General features: G+C 42.6%; 3 protein-coding genes across 8 annotated transcripts in view; 2 read left to right on the top strand and 1 right to left on the bottom strand.

Annotated features, from left to right (window-relative positions):
- The window catches only part of sgsm2 (small G protein signaling modulator 2), a 377,356-nt gene that overhangs the window by 263,903 nt on the left and 92,184 nt on the right, over positions 1 to 21,269 (top strand). For 4 of the 5 annotated variants that reach the window (XM_080888631.1, XM_080888633.1, XM_080888632.1 and 1 more), the window contains exon 1: positions 19,105 to 19,717. The exons of the other annotated variant lie outside the window; for it this stretch is intronic. In XM_080888631.1, coding sequence (XP_080744757.1) covers positions 19,658 to 19,717 — 60 coding nt within the window. In that variant the 5' untranslated portion in view covers positions 19,105 to 19,657. Of the gene's footprint in view, positions 1 to 19,104; positions 19,718 to 21,269 lie in introns of those variants that run through there. 5 annotated transcript variants of the gene reach the window in all.
- Positions 79 to 3,716, bottom strand: ift20 (intraflagellar transport 20 homolog (Chlamydomonas)). Its single transcript, XM_080889753.1, has 5 exons — positions 3,365 to 3,716; positions 1,907 to 2,044; positions 1,738 to 1,823; positions 1,479 to 1,582; positions 79 to 997 (listed from the first exon to the last, which is right to left on the bottom strand). Exons 2-5 carry the CDS (start codon positions 2,031 to 2,033, stop codon positions 916 to 918), a joined length of 399 nt encoding a protein of 132 aa, XP_080745879.1. The 5' UTR covers positions 2,034 to 2,044; positions 3,365 to 3,716; the 3' UTR covers positions 79 to 915.
- Positions 4,895 to 11,911, top strand: tnfaip1 (tumor necrosis factor, alpha-induced protein 1 (endothelial)). 2 transcript variants are annotated; one of them, XM_080889751.1, is made up of 7 exons: positions 4,976 to 5,360; positions 6,466 to 6,821; positions 8,694 to 8,863; positions 10,317 to 10,400; positions 10,690 to 10,742; positions 10,912 to 11,107; positions 11,534 to 11,911. In XM_080889751.1, the coding sequence occupies exons 2-7, from the start codon at positions 6,575 to 6,577 to the stop codon at positions 11,762 to 11,764; spliced, it is 981 nt and encodes a 326-aa protein (XP_080745877.1). In that variant the 5' UTR covers positions 4,976 to 5,360; positions 6,466 to 6,574; the 3' UTR covers positions 11,765 to 11,911. The 2 variants fall into 2 exon arrangements, with proteins under 2 accessions (XP_080745878.1, XP_080745877.1); XM_080889752.1 differs by lacking the exon at positions 10,317 to 10,400 and having other exon boundaries at positions 4,895 to 5,360.

Here is a 21,269-nt window from a genome sequence, read left to right as displayed (position 1 = left end):
TGTCCGATCCAGGATTGCAGGGGAAGCAAAGATATTTCTCTTTTCTTTTAGTAAATGAGGATTTTCAAGTGTTGCTATTTAAGTACTGAAAGAAGAAAAAGAACTGACTCGAGATCAGATTTCAGCCAGTTTGTCACAACCAGGAAGGAGTTTAGGTGACTCCATCCGTGGACCTACAGTATATAAAAGCACACGTGAACTGCCCTCTGCAGTTTTAGGCTTGTGACATGCTTTCTTCCCTATGTGAGGTAAAACAGTGCCAGAATATTTGCATATCACGTAATCTTTATTAACACAATACTTAATTGCACATTGTTAAACTTTGCTCACGCATCTCTTCTACAGCTTGGAGGCAAAGGTGATACTTCTGTGCAACATACAGTATTCAAGTATAACCATTTTTCTCAAATAAATGCTGGATAACAAGGATACACATACAAGAAAACAATGAGAATGTTTCGTATGTACTGGCCTCACCAACCAATGGAATAAAACAAAAACATCCTGATCTGCTCATTTTTCTTGAACTGAAACTTATTTACAGCTACGTGCACATGCAGTATTAATCTCCATTGATACAAAAAGTAATAAAACTAGATATACAGACTAAAGTATAAATAGTATAAATAGGTTCTCTTTGTATAAATAGCTCCATCGTCTTCAGTGTTGGTGTGACATGTTGAGACACTTGATGCCAGCAGAGGTGAGCACGTGAAGCTGCAATGTAAATGCACACACCTGCTGTCCACAGTGGGAAACAGCAGGCAGTCAGTTCACACACAGCACGTCAGAGGAGGCGGCGTCCGTGACGTCAGAGTTTTGGGACTGCTTCGGAAAAGGAGCTGCAGCGGAGTAGTTCTCTGAAAATGGGATAGGCACTGAGGAAAGTCGCAGACTGTTTGGTCTCGGGAGTTCTTACTTCTGGAGAATAAACTGGTCGATGAACTCGTTCTGCTCTGACTCCACTTTGGACAAAGCTTCGTACTCTATACGATATCTGGGACACAACAGAAAACAGCAGACAGACATAAGAAAGGGATACCTGACTATCCTTTACTTACGCCTACCACACATTAGGACAGCACTGGGCCTCCTCCGCTAGCATGTGTATGGAAATGTTTCTACCCTGCACAGAAAATATATATGTTCTCCACACAAGGCCTTTATTTAGGCACACACAAGTACTATTATAATTTTTTTAGGAGTGTTACAATTAAACATTGGAATACAATATAAATGCAATATTGTATAACTGTGTGACAACAACATGGAGCGTGCTGGTCTGATGAAAGCTGGAAAGTTTATGCTACATGTGTTTTTTTCCTATTGTGTTTCACATCCTGTAAAAAAACAAAACAAAAAAAAAAACACTAAGGTTTTGGAGAATTGTCATATCCCCGATTATACACATGGGACATCATAGCCTACTGTCCTGCACAGATGGGTGTCTCTACCCACTCTTTTTTTTCCTATATTACCTTTCAAGCTGCATCTTCTTCTCTGCTATGAGAGCCTGAAGCTGCTGCTGCTGGGCCTCTCTTTGCTTTGCTACAGACGTCAGCAGGTTTCTGGCTCCAATGGCCTGAAGGAGAATAACACAGAATCATACCTGATAAAAGTCTCATTCTCATGATCACATATCATACAGACACACTCAGATGTTATAAAGCTTTAGTACACGAGCACTACAACTTCTTTTGCAAGAGCCAATGAAAAGTCTTCAAATATCGAGCTTACCTTCATCTTTTCTGTCTCTGCTTCTTTTGCCAGTTCATCCACGAGCTCAATCAGACCTCCCACTATCTTCTGAAACTGGCCAATTTCTGTAAAGAAGAACACGTGTCTGTAGATGCAGGACCTGCTAATGTTAGGAGAGCAGGTTAAACTAAATGTGATCTGTGCTTACTGTCCACAAACTCTTTGCACTCTTCTTTGAGCTCTGAAGTCTTCTGGCTGACATCAGGCTCCAACACTCGCAGCTTGTTGAGTTCATCAAAATAAAAGCCTGCCTCAGCTAATGGGTCTGTAGCCATGGCCACGGGGCCTGCCACAAAGGAGACAGAAAGAGTGATAGAGGAAGACCGGCATGAGAGAAGTTAAACACGGATAAAACATATAGCTTTGATATCAGCATCCAGAACAAGTCCTTTAACTGCTACTGTAGTTAGCAGGCTTTCCAGCCCGATATAAAATCTTACAGTACAGATGACTTCATCTGGCCCTCATTTACTAACACTGTGTTTGCATCGGTTTTCTTCAGCTTCCTCCCACAGAGACATGCAGTTAGTGGGGTTAGGTTAACTGAATCAAAATTGCCCATAGATGTGACGGTGAGTGCAAATGGCTGTCTGTCTCTGTGTGTTAGCCCTGTGACAGATCAGTGACATATAGAGTCTCACCCTATGGTGCCTAACAACAACAATATAATAACATTATTATATATTATATACATAAGTTATAAAATAATTAGAATAATACTAAAATAATATTGTCTTTTTGTTCATTATTTGCAGTCTTCCAAAACATCAAAAGTCACAAAATAGATCAAACTGCAGGTAAAGAAACCAACAAACTAAACTGGAAGGTCTAGTGAGGTCACTGTTACGTCTATAGTGCCACAGCACTATCTGTTGAGCCCTGTGCTGTGGTTGTTTCTGCTGCTGCTGACTGAAGGTTTCTGGGAGTTTAGTGTCATCATGTTTGTTCTACTGGCTAACAATCAAAGATATCGCCGCAGGGAAGCCACCTGTTTGAAACCGAAGACCTCAGTTAGCCATGGTCACATGACGTCAGTGTTTCCAACCAGACGTCGGAGCCTTGTTTTTGACTGTATGTCTGCACGTCCAGTCACGTTTAGCCACTAACGGTAACATATGGTCCGTTCATGCAAAATGAACTTTTCGTTGAACTGTGGTCTTCAGTGAGAGACAGGTTCGAAACGAACATTTTACAAGCAGCTCTATTCACGGTCAAATTATCATTAAATAAACACGTACACATAACTACAGGCTTCTCCAGTGCAAGTCATCAGAATCACATTAACATCGGATACAATGGAAACTAACCTTAACTTATTTGAATGTACAAAAACGTTATAAACAGTCTGAGTAAGTAAAACAAAAGAAAGCTGTAGTATTACTCACTATTTCCTGCCAGTCGAAATCACTAACTGTGACACAGGCTAACACTGTTAGCTAGCTTGCTAAAATTAGTTAGCTAATTCAAATAGCTAGTTAGCTAAGCTGCTCACTAACGCTAGTTGGACGCAACACATTAAGCCCGTTAAAGCTAATAAACCTACGAGGACAACACGGTTTCATTAACCCCTAACATGATTTAAAAACGCTTGTACGTGTGATTTTACCTCTTCTAACCGCAGTCACAGATGGTTCTCTGTTGTTTGACTATGTGGCAGAGTAACAACCAACCAAAGCTCCTCCTCATCTTCTCGCTGCCAGGGAAACCAAACGCTCCTCCCTGTGTTTGTGTGTGTGCGCGTTTGTTTCCGTAACCTGCCTCATCCAGAGCCCTATACTATGAAGGCACTTCTGTATTTTATAAAAGGTGCTTCCTACAGTCACAACAAAGAGTTAAAACTGAAAAACCAAGGTAAGACCTGTGGGAGGCGTGACAGCTGAATGAAATGGAACGGGACTGGCGTGTACACGAACATTCCAATCCAATGAAGGCAGGGCAGTTTGTCTTGCAATACCTGTTACTGACGGACGAGGGCAGCATTGTGCTTTGCAATTGAAGGCCTGGCCAGCGTAAACTCTAGTGATGGGATTTCCGGCTCTTTTTAGAGAGCCAGTTCTTTCGGCTCGTCTCAATAAAAAGAGCCGACTCTTTCGGCTTCCAACCGGCTCTTCAGGTTGTTTTGTTGGTTTAATTAATTTATTATTAACAACAATATAAAATTATGCAAAAAAAAACGTGGTTTTATTTATATATGTTTATATATAAATATATGCGGTGGCCCCTAGAGACAAACCACGTACAAACTCCAAAACACATTTCTAGCGTTAACTGAACTTCCAAAACAGAGCTACCTAGATCACTTAAATTACACAATTGAAAGCATATGTGTATTGTTTGCGTATTTATACACAAGCACTCATATATATTCAAATAATTTAAAATATATTCATTTACCTGTTACTACCACACACCAAATCCGGTCGTTTGTACTTCCTGGCTTGTGTAGCCATTAGGTAACAAAAGCTCAACACTGCCCCCTAGCATCCTGGAGCACTTCTGTTGTGTTTTATACGTGTTTTGGAGTTTTTATGTGTTTTGGAGTTTGTACGTGCTTCGGAGTTCGTACATGTTTTGGAGTCTGTACGTGCTTTGTCTCTGGGGGCCACCGTAAATATACTTGGTTTATTTACTCCACATAAAATGTAATAAATGGTAAATGGCCTGTATTTGTATAGCGCTTTACTAGTCCCTAAGGACCCCAAAGCGCTTTACACAACCAGACATCCACCCATTCACACACTGGTGATGGCAGCTACATTGTAGCCACAGCCACCCTGGGGCGCACTGACAGAGGCGAGGCTGCTGGACACTGGCGCCACCGGGCCCTCTGACCACCACCAGTAGGCAACGGGTGAAGTGTCTTGCCCAAGGACACAACGACCGAGACTGTCGGAGCCGGGGCTCGAACCGGCAACCTTCCGATTACAAGACAAACGCCCAATTCTTGAGTCACGATCGCCCGTTATAAATCATATAATACAAAAACCAACTATTTACATTTCAACTTTTAACTATTTAAATTTTCAGCTTTTTCCTTTTAAACAAAATTAAAGTGAAACAACACAAAACACTGCAAACCACAACATAATTAAATATAAATTAAAATATGAAAACAGAAAGAAGATGCACATTCTCTGTCATATGGACCTGCATGAATAAACTTTCTGAATCCTTTATCATCCGCAACTGAAAATAGTTGTGGATGATTACTATACCTTTCTAATTTCTAAGTTGTTGTCCCTGGCTCTGGCTCTCCCTCCTGCTCTGTTCCTGTGCTACTGCTAGTGTAACTACCGCCCCTCCCCCTTCCCAGCACAAGGCTCACTTGTGGAGTGAAGCGGAAAAAGGGTGAGAGAGAGAGGGTGAGAGAAAGAAAAAAACAAACCCCCACAGCTCGCGATAAGGAGCCGGCTCGTGTCGTTCACGTCAAAGAGCCAGCTCTAAGAGCCGTTTCGTTCGCGACCGACACATCACTAGTAAACTCGGTGGAAGAAGAAGGCGTGGGCTTGAGTTGGTTGAACTTCTTTTTCTTACGCAGCGGCGATAAAGCTGACTGCTTGTGTACATTTATCTAACAACTGAAATACAGCGCAGGGAGGTCGGTGAGTAAATGTTTGCAGACGTATTTAGTGTCGTTTACTCTCAGGATGTAGCGAAGGGCGACAACGTTAAGCTTTCCACTGAAATCTGTCAGTTTCATGTGACTTGTTGAGTGTGACACACTTACTTGGCAACGTAAAGTTTCTCTGCGTCATATTTAAGCTTTGCTATCTTTGAATAGATTCAAAACGTGCTCACATAAACACATTTCCAAGATCTAGGATTTCCAGGTTTTCGCGTTCGAAGTCTTGACATCCTGCTCAAACATTAGCTAACCTTAGCGAAACACATGCGCAGGAACTAGCTGTGAAACATTGACGCAAAGCTAATAATCCAGTAGCGTTACTATTTCAAGGATCCGGTGAATTATCGGTAATAACGTAACGGTGTGAAATGAGTACATAATAACGTTTCGACCGAACAAAGCATGCCGAGTGACCTGACCCCCCCACTGACACGTGAACGCATCTGGTTAGTTTGCTGAAAGTCATTCTGCTGCTAAACGGTCTCTTTCTTTGACATGCGCACTCAACAAAAGCTGTACGAGATTATTGTTATTAGCCTTTTACTCGTTATTAGTGATTTTTTTATTATTAATCCTTTATTTATCCAGGTAAAAAATCTCATTGAGATTAAAAATCTGATTTCCAAGAGAGACCTGGCATCATAGCAACAAAAGTCACATACCACATAGGTATATAACATTTAAAACAAATACAATATCGCATACAAACATGTGTAAAATATACAATAACAGATCAAATACAAAAAAAAAAAAAAATTAAAAATTTTAAAGTTGAAAAATAAATATTTTTACTACCCTTCCCGAGAAAAACATAAAACGCGATTTAAGCTTTTTATGTGGCCCTTTTCAGTGACTAATGATATGTGCCCCCTCCCCACCCTTTCAGTTTCCGGTCCAGCCTCATTCCTCTGAGGGAGAGATGGCAGTAGGGCAGGTGGTTTCCACTCTGGGCAGATTCCCCTCCATCTCTGCGTGTTTTATATGATTAATGCAACAGTTTTGATCAACGCTGACCTCCGTGTAGCTCCACAGAGAATGTTGGGGTGTAATTCAGGACTCTTGTTTGTTTTGTTGTTTTTCAGGAATGACCTGGAGCACCAGGAGGTTGTGGCGGCCTCATCAATAGTGGTCAACACGGCGGGGGACCTGCGGACCTCCATCTGCAGGGTGGTCATCTATCTCCAAAGGGACATGTCTGGGGACAGCTGCCTACCCCAGGACCTCAGCAAGTCCGAAACCACCTCCCCAGACCTTCCTCTGGCTTGTCCCAAGACCAAGACCTGTAGTCATCACGGAGCAGTGGGCTTAGGCAACAAGTATGTTCGGCTCAACGTTGGAGGGATGCTGTTTTATACGACGCTGCAGGTGCTGACCAAGCAAAACTCCATGCTGAAGGCTATGTTCAGTGGAAAGAAGGAAGTGTTCACAGATAAAGACGGTGAGCATTTCTGAGCTGCAGATACAAGTTTCCCAAAGTATAACCTCACATACACTGCATGCATACATTCACTGTGTTTAAAGTAGGAAAGATTACAAAAGTTCCACTAAATGTTTAAGTCAAGATTCTGGCTCACGAATCCAAGCTTGACTTTAAATTTCAGTCACTTTGAATTAAATTTTAGCTGCCAGTATTTATTCATTTATTTCAATCTGTACTGATTGAACAACAGGTGCTTTTGGATAGTGGGGAGGCATGCTCTAAACTCGCTCTGTCCTTTGTGGAAAATGCTAGTTGACGTCAACTATGCAACAATTAGTTTTTCAGCAGACGTCTTTCTTATAGAGAAGTTCATCTGCAGAGTTGCACTGATCTAAACTCTATTTGATATCAGACTTGTCAGCTGTTGATAGTCGGACTCTGACATCTGCACCCAGACAAGCACAGAAGAGGAAATGCTTAGTCGTCTTCTAAAGCTTCATATGTGCTTTTTCTTACACGAACAGGAACATGTTTACCATGAACTCATGCAGAAAAGTTTCACAGTGATGTTTACCAACAAGGTTTTAGCAGCAAGCCGCAGAAATTGCACAGACCAGTTAAAATATAAAGTTTTATGACCTTTCTAATTTGCTAGAGACAGGTCTCCATGAATGTGTCCGAGGGTGTCTGAAATACAAACCTATGGGCTTGATAATAAAAGGCCGGTCCAACAGTGGATAAGACATTTTGACAGCAGTAACACCAGCGAGACTTGCACACAGCTTCCTCTCAGAGATGCTGGGTTTGCTGTAGGGCTGCCACGATTAGTCAACTAGTCACGATTATGTCGACTATTAAAATCGTCGACGACTGATTTAATAGTCGACGCATCGTTTGAAGCTTTGTAAGATCACAAAGGACGCAGGAATGAGTAGTAGGATTTAAGAGTGTAATAACGGACTGAAACAGAAGATGGCAGCACTACATGTACAAGGATGCCAGCTGCCGTTAAACCCCGAAGAAGAAGAAGCTGTGTCCCAGAATTCATAGCGCAGTTGTCAACAATGGCGGCAGCTAGTTAGTTTTAATGTTACTCTTATTATTCTTTCTGGGTCACAAAATAAACGTTTAACATATTTTCAGGCGAGAATGTAGCTGTGTAAACCTCAAATATCTGCTCAGTTTATCAAGACACCGCATATTTTCAAAAGCGCTCCGACGTTTTCGGAGACGTCTGTTACCCACTAGCTCGTTAGCGAGCCGGGGGCGAGGCTAGCTAGAGCCGTGAGAACACCGGACTCCCGGCAGATCGTTTTCAAACCCACCGCCGTCTTTCGCTAGTCAGGTTAAACATGATATATAAGTCACTTAGATAACTTAAACATGTTATTGTTTGGCTTTCTTTAGTATTTTATTTGTTCCTGAGTAAATCGGTTTGGCTGAGATTAAAGTTATAGTTTTTACACAGCTGAATAAACATCAAGCAGACAGCTGATTATCAGAAGTGTGAGACTCTGGAGAATGTACTCCGGTGTCCTGTTATATTTTAGAAAGCAAGGAGTTTATTAAACTTTACCGAAACAATCTGCAAATTTCATTAAAAATTAATAAACTATCATCTTGTCTTTATTTTTAGTTAGCACAAACACTTCAAGCTGTAAGCTAATGACAGTTATATAAGACCAGATGCTGCTGGTGCAATAAGCTGTACGCTGTACGTCCAATGGATGATGATCTGATTAGTCGACTAATCGCAAAAATAATCGGTGACTAGTCGACTATCAAAATAATCGTTTGTGGCAGCCCTAGTTTGCTGCCATGTCGGCTACACGCTGTTTCCTTTGAGGTGCCACAGCAGGTCCATGTTCTCAGCACTGTCTCTTTGCTCAGGTTGGATCCTGATCGACCGCAGCGGGAAGCACTTTGGCAGCATCCTGTGTTACCTTCGAGATGGCAGAGTTGCCTTACCCAAAGGTCGACAGGCCGTCCAGGAGCTGCTGGTCGAGGCAAAGCATTTCCTCGTCCAGGGCCTAGTGGAGCTCTGCCAAAACTCGCTGCAGGTCAGTTCCATCCATACACATTGCTCCGGTTTTAGCCAAACTACATTGGCTCCCTGTTAAATATCGCATAGATTTTAAAATGCTTTTGTTCACTTTTAAAATTCTGAATAATTTAGCGCCCAGCTGTCTCTCTGAACTCCTCCACTTATACAATCCCAACAGAGCACTTAGATCATCCAATCACAGGCTCCTAGCACAACCTAGGTCTCGAATGAAGTCGAGCGGTGACCGGGCCTTTGCAACCGTGGCACCTCTGGAATAACCTCCCTGTTCATGTTCGTACTGCCGAGTCGATCCAGTCTTTTAAATCACGTCTTAAAACTTATCTTGTTACTTTGGCCTTTGATTCTAACTAGTTGGCTGTTTTAGCTTGTTGTGTGTTTGTTTGTCCTGTTTTATTGTTTGTTTTAATTGTCTCATGCTTTTACTGACTGTGAAGCACTATGGTCAACACTGTTGTTTTACTATGTGCTGTATAAATACAGTTTGATTTGATACGGACTCGTACGGTCCACACAGTGTTTGGGCACTTTGTTGCTCTTCAGACTGCAGCGCTTCAGTACCCAAAAATGAAATACTGGAAACTACTTTCAAGTGCCAAACTGTGATCTAAGTAAGCTTACACAAATGTGAGTAGCTCTAGACCCTCATATTAGCACATTATCGTCATCATTAATAATCATAAGATTACTGATTCTTGTTGGTTGTGTGGACGCAGCCTTTAGTCTGATCTTCAGCTCTGGGATCAGGTGATGAACACAGCAGGGCTCCGGTTCTCCATGATGTAACCTCTGTGGTTACTCCTGTCAACCTGTTCCTTGCATTAGCAGTGAGATTATCTATAAATGCCAGTTCACCTGGCAGACGTGCAGGCCCAAAGATGAGCTCCGTCTCGCCTGTGACACAGTCCCTGTGTTTTTGAATTTAGTGAAGGCTTTTGGTATCGTGTGCTGGAAACACGTTACTCTGTTCTTGCTGTGCAGGAGCCACGAAAGTGCTGAGAAGAAAACATTTGGAGATAAAATATCTTTTTCGAAGCTCTCAAATATTCATCTCGCTGTTGACTTTAAAAAAATAGAAATATCGGAGGTGTAAAGCGAGCAGTGTCTGATCATGTGACTCCCCAAATTCTAGTTTGTTACTCATGTGGTCACTGAGGAGTTACAGTGCTGGCCTTCAGTGTAGTGGCTTTCACATTTACTTAGCAAGTGTAAGGTTGCTGGTCCAATTCCAGCCAGGAACACCGAGTCTTGTTTGGGGCTGTGACGGGAACGACGGCCTGTGTAAGAACTCTGCCCACTGTAACCACCCACAGTTTGTCTCAGGTTCTGTGTGAAGCTACAAACGTCTCTGTGGATCAGCCTCTGTCTGGTTGGTTATTGTTAAACTTCCAGGAAAAGCAAGACTGTTATGATGTCAGATGTAAACTGTAAATTATAATTATTGTTAACAGGGTAATAAAGAGCAGCCCATGTGTGTTATACCTGTAGTCACCTCAATTAAGGAAGAAGAGAAGCTCATCCAGTCTTCTACCAAGGTACATGCAGAGCATCACTGTTGTCTTTGCAGCATCAAGTAAGGCTGTCATTTCTGAAACAATGTGTTTTTGATTATAGCTTCAGTGTAGCCTTGGTCATTTTCATTGTTACAGCAGAAACATGTCAGTAAAACGTCATTGTAGCTGATCTCTAACACATCTGTTTTAGAGGCTGCACATGTATAAATTTTTTTTATTTTTTATAGTACTCTTGCAGTATTTGAAATGCCTGCTTGAATATTAACGCAGTGGAATTCAGATGTTTGATCTTTGTGCTTGCTCCTGGTAGCCTGTCGTGAAGCTGGTATACAACAGAAGCAACAACAAGTACTCCTACACCAGGTAACAAAGGTTCCTCCAAAGATCTTATTGGCTCTCGTAATGCAAGAACAATTGTTTTCCTTCCTTTCAAAGTACTCTGTGAGGGGAGACTGTTGGTTGTTTTGAAGCTGATAAACTGTACTGAGCTCGTGGACCTCTGCTCTACATCACTCCGCCTTTATCTCAACAGCAACTCTGACGACCACCTGCTGAAGAACATCGAGCTGTTCGACCGGCTGTCTCTCAGCTTCAACGGCCGCATCCTCTTCATCAAAGACGTCATCGGGGACGAGATCTGCTGCTGGTCCTTCTATGGCCAGGGTCGCAAGCTGGCTGAGGTTTGCTGCACCTCCATCGTCTACGCCACTGAGAAGAAGCAGACCAAGGTGAGGCGGAGCGGCTGGTGGGAATCTCCCGTGTTGCTCTTTGTGTTTTGTGGGTTTTCTTCGGGGTACCGAGTTCCTCCAGTTAGATTCTTATTGTGCTCAGCATAGTTTCTGGGTCACAGGCATAACCTCTGACCCTTCATCATGGACGCTGGACTGAAGGCTCTGCTGCCGGCATGCTGATGACTGCGCTGTGTTTGCCAGCTCTTCTTGTTTGATAGCAGCTTTGTGCACTTTGTTGCTTTTTTACACACATACAGGTCGTTGAGTTTGTGAACTAAAAGGAAGTAAGAAAACATTAAAGCACAGTTTGTATGGTGTGAGTGGCAGCAAAGGTGGATTGCTTTACCTGCTGTGACGCTCCAGGTGATGTGACTAAGCTGGGTGGTGGGATTTCAACGTTTCCTTCCAATCACTCCTTCTCAGGTGGAATTCCCTGAAGCGCGAATCTACGAGGAGACTCTGAACACCTTGCTTTACGAGACGATGCCGCTGCCCGACAACTCCCTGCTCGAGGCCACGCGTCGGAGATACAACAACTGTGGCTCTCACAGCGAGGAGGAGGAGGGGCCTGGAGGTCCAGAACTGCGCGAGCGTGTCCGTAGAATCCACGTCAAGAGGTACAGCACATACGACGACAGGCAGCTGGGACACTAGGACCGCTGGACAGACCGCAGCTTTTTTTTTGATGATGATGAACTTAAAGTCCGATGGATGCTCATATGTTTTTTTTTTTTTATTACTTTCTGCCGTCTCAGAGGTGCAAGTGATGGCCTCAGTGAAACCTCACGTGACTGTAGATGTTCTCTGCTCATTCTTACTTTACACATCATCAGGATTCAGAGCAGCGTTAAACACCAAATACCTGCAGCTTTTTCTTTTCTAATCAAATTTACATTTCGAAGTGCAACAAAGAAAACCTCTACCATGCACTGTTTATTAGAACCATCATAGCACACGTAGCAGCAAAGCACGTTTCACATTTATTGACTGTATTTTTCACAGACGCATTTCCAGGTTGTTGTTTGCCGGTGACGAATCTGTTGGATTTACTGGAAATGCTTTGCCTCGAAGGTGTTTTAATGGAGTTTTTCATAAAGCCTCTAAGATAAAAGTTAGTGTTGTTCTGTATTTGTTTGTCTTTGTTTGTGGGAGGCAGGTGTTATTGTGGTTTGAGCTCAGCTGTCAGAGGATTCAAACGCAGTCGACTCGGAGACCAGCTGATGCTGAGCTATTCTAACGCCTCAGCTTTCAGTCTTCAGACAACTTCGACCATTTTCAGAGGACTGTTGGGGTTTTTGTTTGTCATTCAAGCATTTAAAAACAGGAACCTAGCAACAAGGTGATTCTCCATTACTGAGAGTTGATTTTGTCGTCGGGATAAAGGAAAAGGGAAGCAGGGAGATGCTCTAAAGCACAGGTGTCAAACTCCAGTCCTCGAGGGCCGGCGTCCTGAAACTTTTCCTCGTGTCCCTGCTGAAACGCACCTGAATGACATTAGTATGTATTTTGAAGATTTTTACAGGTTTAATATTGATTCATTTGTAATGGAGTACAATACAAAGTGTTTGTGTAAAGGGAAATTGTGCAAACACGTATTCTAAGTCAACCATGGTGACTCTGAGCTGCTGGCATTGAAACACCTGAAGCAACGGACACAGATGGAGGAACGGCTGCTACAGCATGACTGCGGCTCTTTATTATTCACCCAAAGCACCGATGCATAAATGCTGAAAGAGCAAATGTGTTGGTACCTTTGCAGGATCACAGTACTCACTGCAACACTTACCTTGTGTCCTCTGCCTTGGAGCTTGTTCCCACTTTCAGTGACACAGACGGATCCACTCATCATCCTGTGGGTTCAAGTCAGGTGTCATTATTAAATTATAGCGGGCATAATGCTCACTAATGCTGAACCCTTGGCCTGTCCCGACCAAATATACAGTTTCTTTGTGAAACAGAACTGGATGTAAAATTTCATTTAGTCTTAAATGGATGATGGAACATATGGAACGCCAGGACTGCCATAATGAATTAATTAAATACACCATTAAATAATTAATTAAATGTGGCAATAATTAATTAAAATTGGAATTAATTAATTAAATAAATAGTTATGACACATGTAATTAATTAATTATTGACACATTTAATTAATTATTTATGTATTTCACATTTTAATTAATTATTGACACATTTAATTAATTATTGACACATTTAATTATTTAATGATATATTTATTTATTTCATTTTGGCAGTCCTGGCGCCTGGCTCTCGTCATGAAATAATTTTATCTGTCAGCCTCACCCATCAAACTCAGGGGGCGGGGTTAACGCTGCCCATGCAGCTTCTCTAACATTTGATTGGTTGCCGTGCAAAGTAAGTCAAAACAGGTCGATCCTAGAAAATCGATTGCTTGTGTAGACTTGGGGCAGCCAGGTATCCCAGAATGCAGATCAAATCACAAGCAGCAATGGTGGTGGTGTAGTTTTAAAATACCCTGTTTTTCTGTCACCAGCTACACTTTTAACAGTGTTTTAGCCGCGAATGTCGCGACGTATGTCTGGTCAGGTTGTCAACATAGAACATGTTTGCAAAAGTGCTCAGATGTTTTCAGAGATTTCACTAGCTCTGCTAACAGTTAGCATGCAGAGTGCACCGAGGGGGTTACGTTAACCGGTTTGTTTACATATTCCACTCTCCGTGTTCCACATGTTGCATTCGCAGATTCTCATTTTCACCGAACGATCGTCTCTTTCCGCCTGGTCTTGTGTCTCTGTGCTTCTGTAACATAAAGAACGAGCTGACATTTTTCTCACGAAACCAGCGATCAGCTCAACAGACCCTCAGTTTACCTGCATGCATCCTCCTCCTCATCTGTCAGCTGTTTAACACCTGCTGCTAATTCAAGAAACACGCCTAGTTACCTGGTGATAGTCACAGTTTAACTGGGCAGCCGGTGCTCGATATAACGCAATGTCAGCGCATTTTTCTGCACAAGATAAGTAAATATAGTGTTTTCCCCGAGCGCAGAGCTGCTGGAGCTCGTTTCCTTACAGAGCACTTTATAGGCGAACAGCTTTATCAGCGGCTGATGTCCAATCACCGGCACACAGCTTTCAAACCTCAGCTGAGTTTTAGCTCTCAGTGGTTAAACGCTGGACTTCATTCACTCAGGTTCTGTCTGTCGGGTCACGTTTACTTCGCTGTTTTATTTACAACTGAGCAAATCGGTTTGGCTGAGGTTAAAGTTACGTTTCATAACTGCATAGTTTCACAGACGTTTAATGGTTCACTGGCACATGTGTTAGACTGAACTATCATCTAAATATCATCTGTTTTTTAATAGTTATTCAACTGTATTCTAAGCACCAGCTGTCTGTTAGAATGTGATTTTTTTTCTCTCTCTGTTGGCAGAGGTATAAAAATGCGCAGGAAAATCTGACATGCATGGCGAACTTCACCGACGATATTTAGGGAGGAATAAACACACATCAAACATAAATGAACCATTTGTCTGTCTCCATAATTGAGAGCATTCTCTCTTCTTATGTCAACACTCTCTCTCTCCCTCTCTCTCTCTCTCTCTTTTTTTTTTCTTTTTTTTTGCTTTTTCGGTCATGTTATGTTTACCTGTCAAAGGCTTGTTACAAACTATGAAACACATCGTGCAGACTTCTGGATGTTAGAAGAAAACTAATACTGCTCATGAATGAGACTAAAGGCAGGAAGGTGTCCTTTAAAACTAAACATGTTAATAGGACCTCCCTGTTTATATCATAGTTTAAGATATAGCACGTGTATTTCAGTAATAGCCTGCTGAGGCCACTATACGTGCTGGCCTCATATCAAATGTGAAGGCAGACTGAGTCTATGTTTGACGTTTTTTATATCTAATCTTCCTTTTCAAACATTTAAACAGCAGCGAGTCTGCAGCTGAGGGAATACAAATTCAAATTGTCGGAACAAGTTTGCTCGTTTCTTGGATTCATTTGGTGATTTATTAAATGTATAACTGTTATTCTAATCTGCTGCTGAGTCTCTTACACTTTTCTTTATGCTGTATATTTTCACGTCTCTGGAATAGTTGGCAGTTAGATAGTCAGCTGGGAAACTTTGTGTTAACTCATGGAGCTGAGGATATCGTGGATATGCTGACCTCGCTGCGTGGTGTACAGAGCGAGGTCAGCATGATTAATATTCACAATAAAAATATTAGCCGAACATCATGAAGTCTGTATGTGTTTCATAGTGTCGAACAACCTTTGTACAGTTAAAGCCAGCAGTTACTACATGACGGAAACACCAACGTTATTTCTTTTATGTGTTTATACACAGGTCACGCTGATTACTGAACAAAAACCCAAAGATCAGATGTTAAACAGATTTATTTGCTCTCTCTCCTCCTTAAACATGTTTTTAATGTTAGTTATAATTCAGACTGAAACACGTAGGACACATAAGAACATCAGGAAATAAAACACCGATAAATATAACCTCAGTAAAAGAAGTCAGCGGGGGTTACTACAGCTGTGTACCGGGGCCTGCGCTTTGTCGGTGGGATTGCTTGCGAGGCGAGCAGGTCTATCCCACGCTTTGCCGTGAGACTGGGCAGACATCTCCGAAATCATCGAAACACTTTTGCAAAGAGGCTGTATCTTGACAAACCGACCAGACACATGAAGATTAAACCACTACATTCTCGGCTAAAAAAATATTAAAACGGTATTTGGTGACACACAAACAGGGTTTTTCAAAGCTCAGTTCTGTTAGCTTCCACATGCCGGTTGTTGTGTGCTAGAAACAATGGCCACCAGGCCAAAGCAATGGTTTTGACTCGATCAGCGTTAACCCCGCCCCCTGAGTTTGATGGGTGAGGCTGACAGATAAAATTATTTCATGATGAGAGCCAGGCGTCAGGACTGCCAAAATGAAATAAATAAATATATCATTAAATAATTAATTAAATGTGTCAATAATTAATGAAATGTGTCAATAATTAATTAAAATGTGAAATACATAAATAATTAATTAAATGTGTCAATAATTAATGAAATGTGTCAATAATTAATTAAAATGTGAAATACATAAATAATTAATTAAATGTGTCAATAATTAATTAATTAAATGTGTCAATAATTAATTAAAATGTGAAATACATAAATAATTAATTAAATGTGTCAATAATTAATTAATTACATGTGTCATAACTATTTATTTAATTAATTAATTCCAATTTTAATTAATTATTGCCACATTTAATTAATTATTTAATGGTGTATTTAATTAATTCATTATGGCAGTCCTGGCGTTCCATAGGAACAAAGCTGTTCACTGGAAATGTGTTATACCATCTTTGGCCACAAGAGGGCGAGTGTGCACACACATATAGACTGATCAAACCTGACTGTGCTACAGGAAACAGATACTGTCTAGTTCCTGCATCAAAGAAGGCACCGCCATCAAAGTTTAACAGGTTGTCAGTTGCCCTCAATCACATGTGATGAAGGTACTGGAGACACTGATAGAGGTCCACAACCATTACATCACCAGGTCGTGGCCCACCTCAGACCACAGGTGAAAACATGTCTTGAAACGTACCCGTACAAGGCGACTGTGATCTCTGTTTCTGTTCACCATCAACTAAGACTTTCAGCACGACTTCAGGTCATGTCACCCACACAAATACTCACAAATACAACTGGATGGATGTGTTAGTGACAGGAGCTCCCGCTGAGGATTTTGCAGAAACATCTGGCGGGAATCATCGGCTGCTGTGATGGAGGAGTACCTGGGCGCCCACTCTGACAATTTGCTAAAATGGAAGACCAACATAGAGGCTGTATGCAACAAGATGAGTATTGTTACAAAATGCTTCAGTGAGAGCACACATACAAGGTCTTAAATAATCAGGCCCCATCTTATCTTAATGACCTTGTAGTACCATATCACCCTATTAGAGCACTTCGCTCTCGCTCTGCAGGCCTACTTGTTGTTCCTAGAGTATTTAAAAGTAGAATGGGAGGCAGAGCCTTCAGTTTTCAGGCCCCTCTTCTGTGGAACCAGCTTCCAGTTTGGATTCAGGAGACAGACACTATCTCTACTTTTAAGATTTTCATAAAAACTGCCTTTTAACTTAACTGTTAAAAGGGATTTTTTTCCTTCCCACTGTCGCCAAAGTGCTTGCTCATAGGGGTTCATATGATTGTTGGGTTTTCACTGTATTATTGTTGAGTCTTTATCTTACAATCTAAAACACCTTGAGGCAAATGTTGTTGTGATTTGGTGCTATGTAAATAAAACTGAATTGAATTGGTGCCCTGAACCAAACCATGTGCACACAGACACCAGGAATCACTGCAAACATGGGACGTGCAGGGCCAGAGTCAATGATTCTGACTTTGATAGGACGCGGATAGAGGTCCACAACCATTTCATCACCAGGTCTGAGGTCACCATGGAACTCAGGTAGGACGGGGCATTTGGCAGCTGATATAAAATTATACTCAGTTCTCTTATAAGGAAGCGCTGATTATGATGACAGCAGTCAAACAGGCATTGAGGAAGGAGTTCAAAATGTAAACAGATAAGCTCACTGTAGAGGAAAAAGTTGTTCCACTTCACACTGGCAGGGATCTGGATCCACGCATGACAGCTGCTCCAGGATGGAAAGGTCCAATTTCAGGATGATTCTTGATCTCAACGGGTTCAACAAACTAGCCCGCTCCAAGGAAAGGCTCTGCATTGGTACATTCCCAGAATGTTCCAATCTCATCTGCATTCATCGACGTGCTGAACTGTGCTTGTTCAGGAAATTGTAGAGAAATTTTAAAAAGAAAATTTTGGGGGGGGGGGGTGATAAGCACTAAAACAATTTTTCTCCTACTTAGAGAAAATCTCCAAGACAAATTCATCATTTTCATTCTAAGGCGTGTATCTCATGGAAGAGGATTGGGGCTAGGGGGGGGACACAAAGGGGGGGGGGGGGGGGGGCTGTTTTGAGGAAAAAAAGTCACAATTCTGAAAAAAACAAAACGGAATCCAACCCCCCCCCCCATTTATTAGTTCCCAGTGGCCCTAATCCTCATCTGTACCTGTGTTACTGTCCGTCGAGGCTGTTCCGGGTCCCGGACTGAGCCACATTTATTCATTGTGGGTCAAATCAATGGAAGTTGTGGTTTCTGGGAGTTTTGAAATGATGAAACTGTGCACGCCATGATGCGCGCAGGAGCTGCAGCGTGTCAGTATGTTGTGAAAAGAAGCAAACACGTTTTCTTTTCTCGGAGTTGCACTGCTCGGACAATGACAGCTGTCGGTTTGCATTCGGTGACACAGCGCAGCTGCGATGTTTGCTGAAGCTGCGTTAGTGCTAGTAATGAATTCCCCAATCTGGACATAATGAAGAGTCATCTTTCCGTTAGTGCTGGTGTAACAATATTGATGATGACTTTGGGAAGAGATCAGCTCCACATACGTGGCATCTCTTTCGTGCCAGTACTTATGCTAGCAGGAGCAGACAGGAAGCTTTGACCCTGACATGAACGGCAGGCCCATCCTGCCACCTGTTACACGCCACGGACAAAAGAGCGAGCCAAGGTCGTTACTAATGGCGGCTTATTTGTGAAGACGCACACTCCCACGCGTGTAGTTCAGGCAGCTCTCAGAGCAGAAACCAGCTGAGCCAGAATAAGAGTCAACACGACGTGGAAAAGATTTAAAGGCACTTCTGAAGCAATCCCCGAGTCCGTTGCAGAGATGCAGTCCGTGCTGTAAAAAGCACCTCTGACATCCTCTAACGTCACTTACACGCAGCAAGCATTTGCTGCGTGTCGAGTTGACTTTACTGTCACATTCACGTGAAACGTCGTGCTGCAGGTGCACACTCAGTCCACACGGAGGCACAAACACAAAGTTTCATGACGGGGTCTCCACTAGAGATTACTGTGCGTCACGTTACCGTGACGTCATTCATTTTGCATCAGGCCGACCTGGCATCAGAGGCGACTGCGCTGTCCACATGTGCTGTAATCAGATGCTGCCCCCTCCTGTGCCTATCAGCGTGTGGATAAAGACAGAAGGAATACTGCACCTAACGATCTCACTCCACGTTCACGGCACCGGAGTCCCGGTGGAAAGCTGTGCGGAGGCGTTTGCTCCAGACAAACATAAAGTGGGGGGATTTACAAGCTGCAAACATCGACTGAGCCGGAGCAGCATTTTCACACGTTTCCACAGAATATGCTATAAATAACTCGAGGCTCTACAGGTTGGTGTGTTGGATGCTGAGTGGCTGCAGGCGGCGGGTTGAGGAGGGGCTGGATGCTGTGGGCTCCAGTGATTGTTTTCCCCCTTTCTTGCGCTTCCATTGATCAGTAACGCGAGGAAGGCGGATCCTCTGACGTCGCCGTCAAGCTGCTCGGCTGCGTCAGAGTCCTGCTGAACCAAGGAAGAAGGAACCAAGAAATAAAAGGAGAGCGCTTCGGAAAGGCCGAGCGGAGCGCACGGAGCGTGACGGGGACATACAGACGCGTCGTGAAGAACACCGCGGACATGGAGGGCTGCACGGAGGAAGAATACAAGGAGAAATTACTATGGAACGTCAAACGAGAGGTAGGCGCTCACACGTGACGGCCTGCCGAGCTGCACATCAGTACTCTATTACTTTATTGGACTCAAAAATGCCCACAGAGAGGGGGGTGTTTGGGGTGGAAGGGGACCGTGTTCGTGCTGTGTGGGGCTCAGCTGTCAGCGTCACAAGTTCAAGTTGCCAAACAGTTCAATAAATGCACCATCAGTCCTCATCCACCTGCACTCCGTCAGTGATAAAATGCCTGTTTTCTTTGCTTCGTGTTTATTACTGTTACGTTACGAAGCTGGATATTTCAAATATGTTAGCATGTCTGTTTTTGTCCACAGTAATTCCACTTTCGAGTACACATGAAGGCTTTTTAAAATGTGGCGTGGCTGTATGTGAAAGCCCAATCTGGGGTAATTACATGTTTAAATGATATCAAGTATTTTGCCTAATGATCTGACAGCTAACGATCATCAAACATTTGGCAGAAGTGGGGAGGAGGAACCCCTTATTTTCCAAACTATTTGTATCGACATGATGATGTACGTAATTTGCATCCAATCATAAGCGAGCCCTCCAGGAGGATTGCATTACAAACCTCGTGTTTTAAGTGATAAGCCGCGGCATCTACCAGCAGCACTAACATCCACGGTGCACGCTGTGCTACAGGCTTTTTCTCTTCCTGATGATGAATGTCTCACATCTCCCCAGTGAGGAATAAATCATTACCCCTTTAACCTTTCTACCCACTCTCTTTGTAATCCTCATGCTGAAAGCTACAACTGGAGATATTTCCCTGCAGATGAAATGTCAGTAAAAACCAAAAGCAGCCTCTTAGGAGGCTGGATGTGGCGAGGTGTGGCTCACTGCTTGTACCTCAGTCTGAGCATGAAGCTCCTGCCATTATAATGGAGAAGAAAGGTCAGGCTAAAAATAACAGGCCAAAAATCTGATAGAGCGAAGAGGTGGGGGGATTACCTAATCAGTGCTCTCTGTGCTGTGAGTTAAAGTATCCCGTTCATCAAACAGTACCTCATTAGTTCTCCGTCACTGCTTCGCTTTAGGCAGCGAATGACTTGATATAGTTGAGTTGTCATGTTTGCGCCAGTATTCAGATACATTGACTGAAGATTGTGGTTTAGTGGATTAATATCACTGCTGCATCTAAAAGAAGACGAAAGCAGAAAATGGAAACACTTTTACTTTAAGGGAATAAAAGCTGCAGCTGAGTTGGACATTTGGAGCCATTGTGCAAACCTCACCACACTTTTCATCTTTCTTTTACAACTGACTAAAGATGCTAAATGCTGATGGCCTGCTGACAGCATGCACATTATGTTTGAATCAACAGACCTAGCAGTGAGACCTAAATATGATCATTATTCCTGTAGCTGTTTCTTTCATTCTGTGTTGACCACTTAACAGTGTGTTACCTTTTCTCTTCATGTCCAGTCAGGATGCAGAATTCTGGGCTGATAAACCTGTATTTCAAACAAGTAACATTAAACATGAACATACGCAGTTTTATCATTATTATAGATTGATTGACAGGATTTTTAAGGCCAATATTAATATTTAGTGATTTTA

The sequence above is a fragment of the Rhamphochromis sp. 'chilingali' genome (assembly GCF_963969265.1).
Source record: "Rhamphochromis sp. 'chilingali' genome assembly, chromosome: 8".
Classification (NCBI taxonomy): domain Eukaryota; kingdom Metazoa; phylum Chordata; class Actinopteri; order Cichliformes; family Cichlidae; genus Rhamphochromis; species Rhamphochromis sp. 'chilingali'.
The sequence above is the reverse complement of the archived record's forward strand: the minus strand, read 5'-3'. Positions and strand labels throughout refer to the sequence as shown.

Excerpts from the sequence above, each read along its gene's own strand:
- ift20 (XM_080889753.1), bottom strand. The coding sequence starts at position 2,033 with ATGGCTACAGACCCATTAGCTGAGGCAGGCTTTTATTTTGATGAACTC. Across the intron at positions 1,824-1,906 it reads GTGCAAAGAGTTTGTGGACA|AAATTGGCCAGTTTCAGAAG; the intron begins GTAAGCACAGAT and ends TCTTCTTTACAG. Across the intron at positions 998-1,478 it reads AAGAAGATGCAGCTTGAAAG|ATATCGTATAGAGTACGAAG; the intron begins GTAATATAGGAA and ends GTTGTGTCCCAG.
- tnfaip1 (XM_080889751.1), top strand. The coding sequence starts at position 6,575 with ATGTCTGGGGACAGCTGCCTACCCCAGGACCTCAGCAAGTCCGAAACC. Across the intron at positions 10,401-10,689 it reads TCATCCAGTCTTCTACCAAG|CCTGTCGTGAAGCTGGTATA; the intron begins GTACATGCAGAG and ends TGCTCCTGGTAG. Across the intron at positions 10,743-10,911 it reads AACAAGTACTCCTACACCAG|CAACTCTGACGACCACCTGC; the intron begins GTAACAAAGGTT and ends TTATCTCAACAG.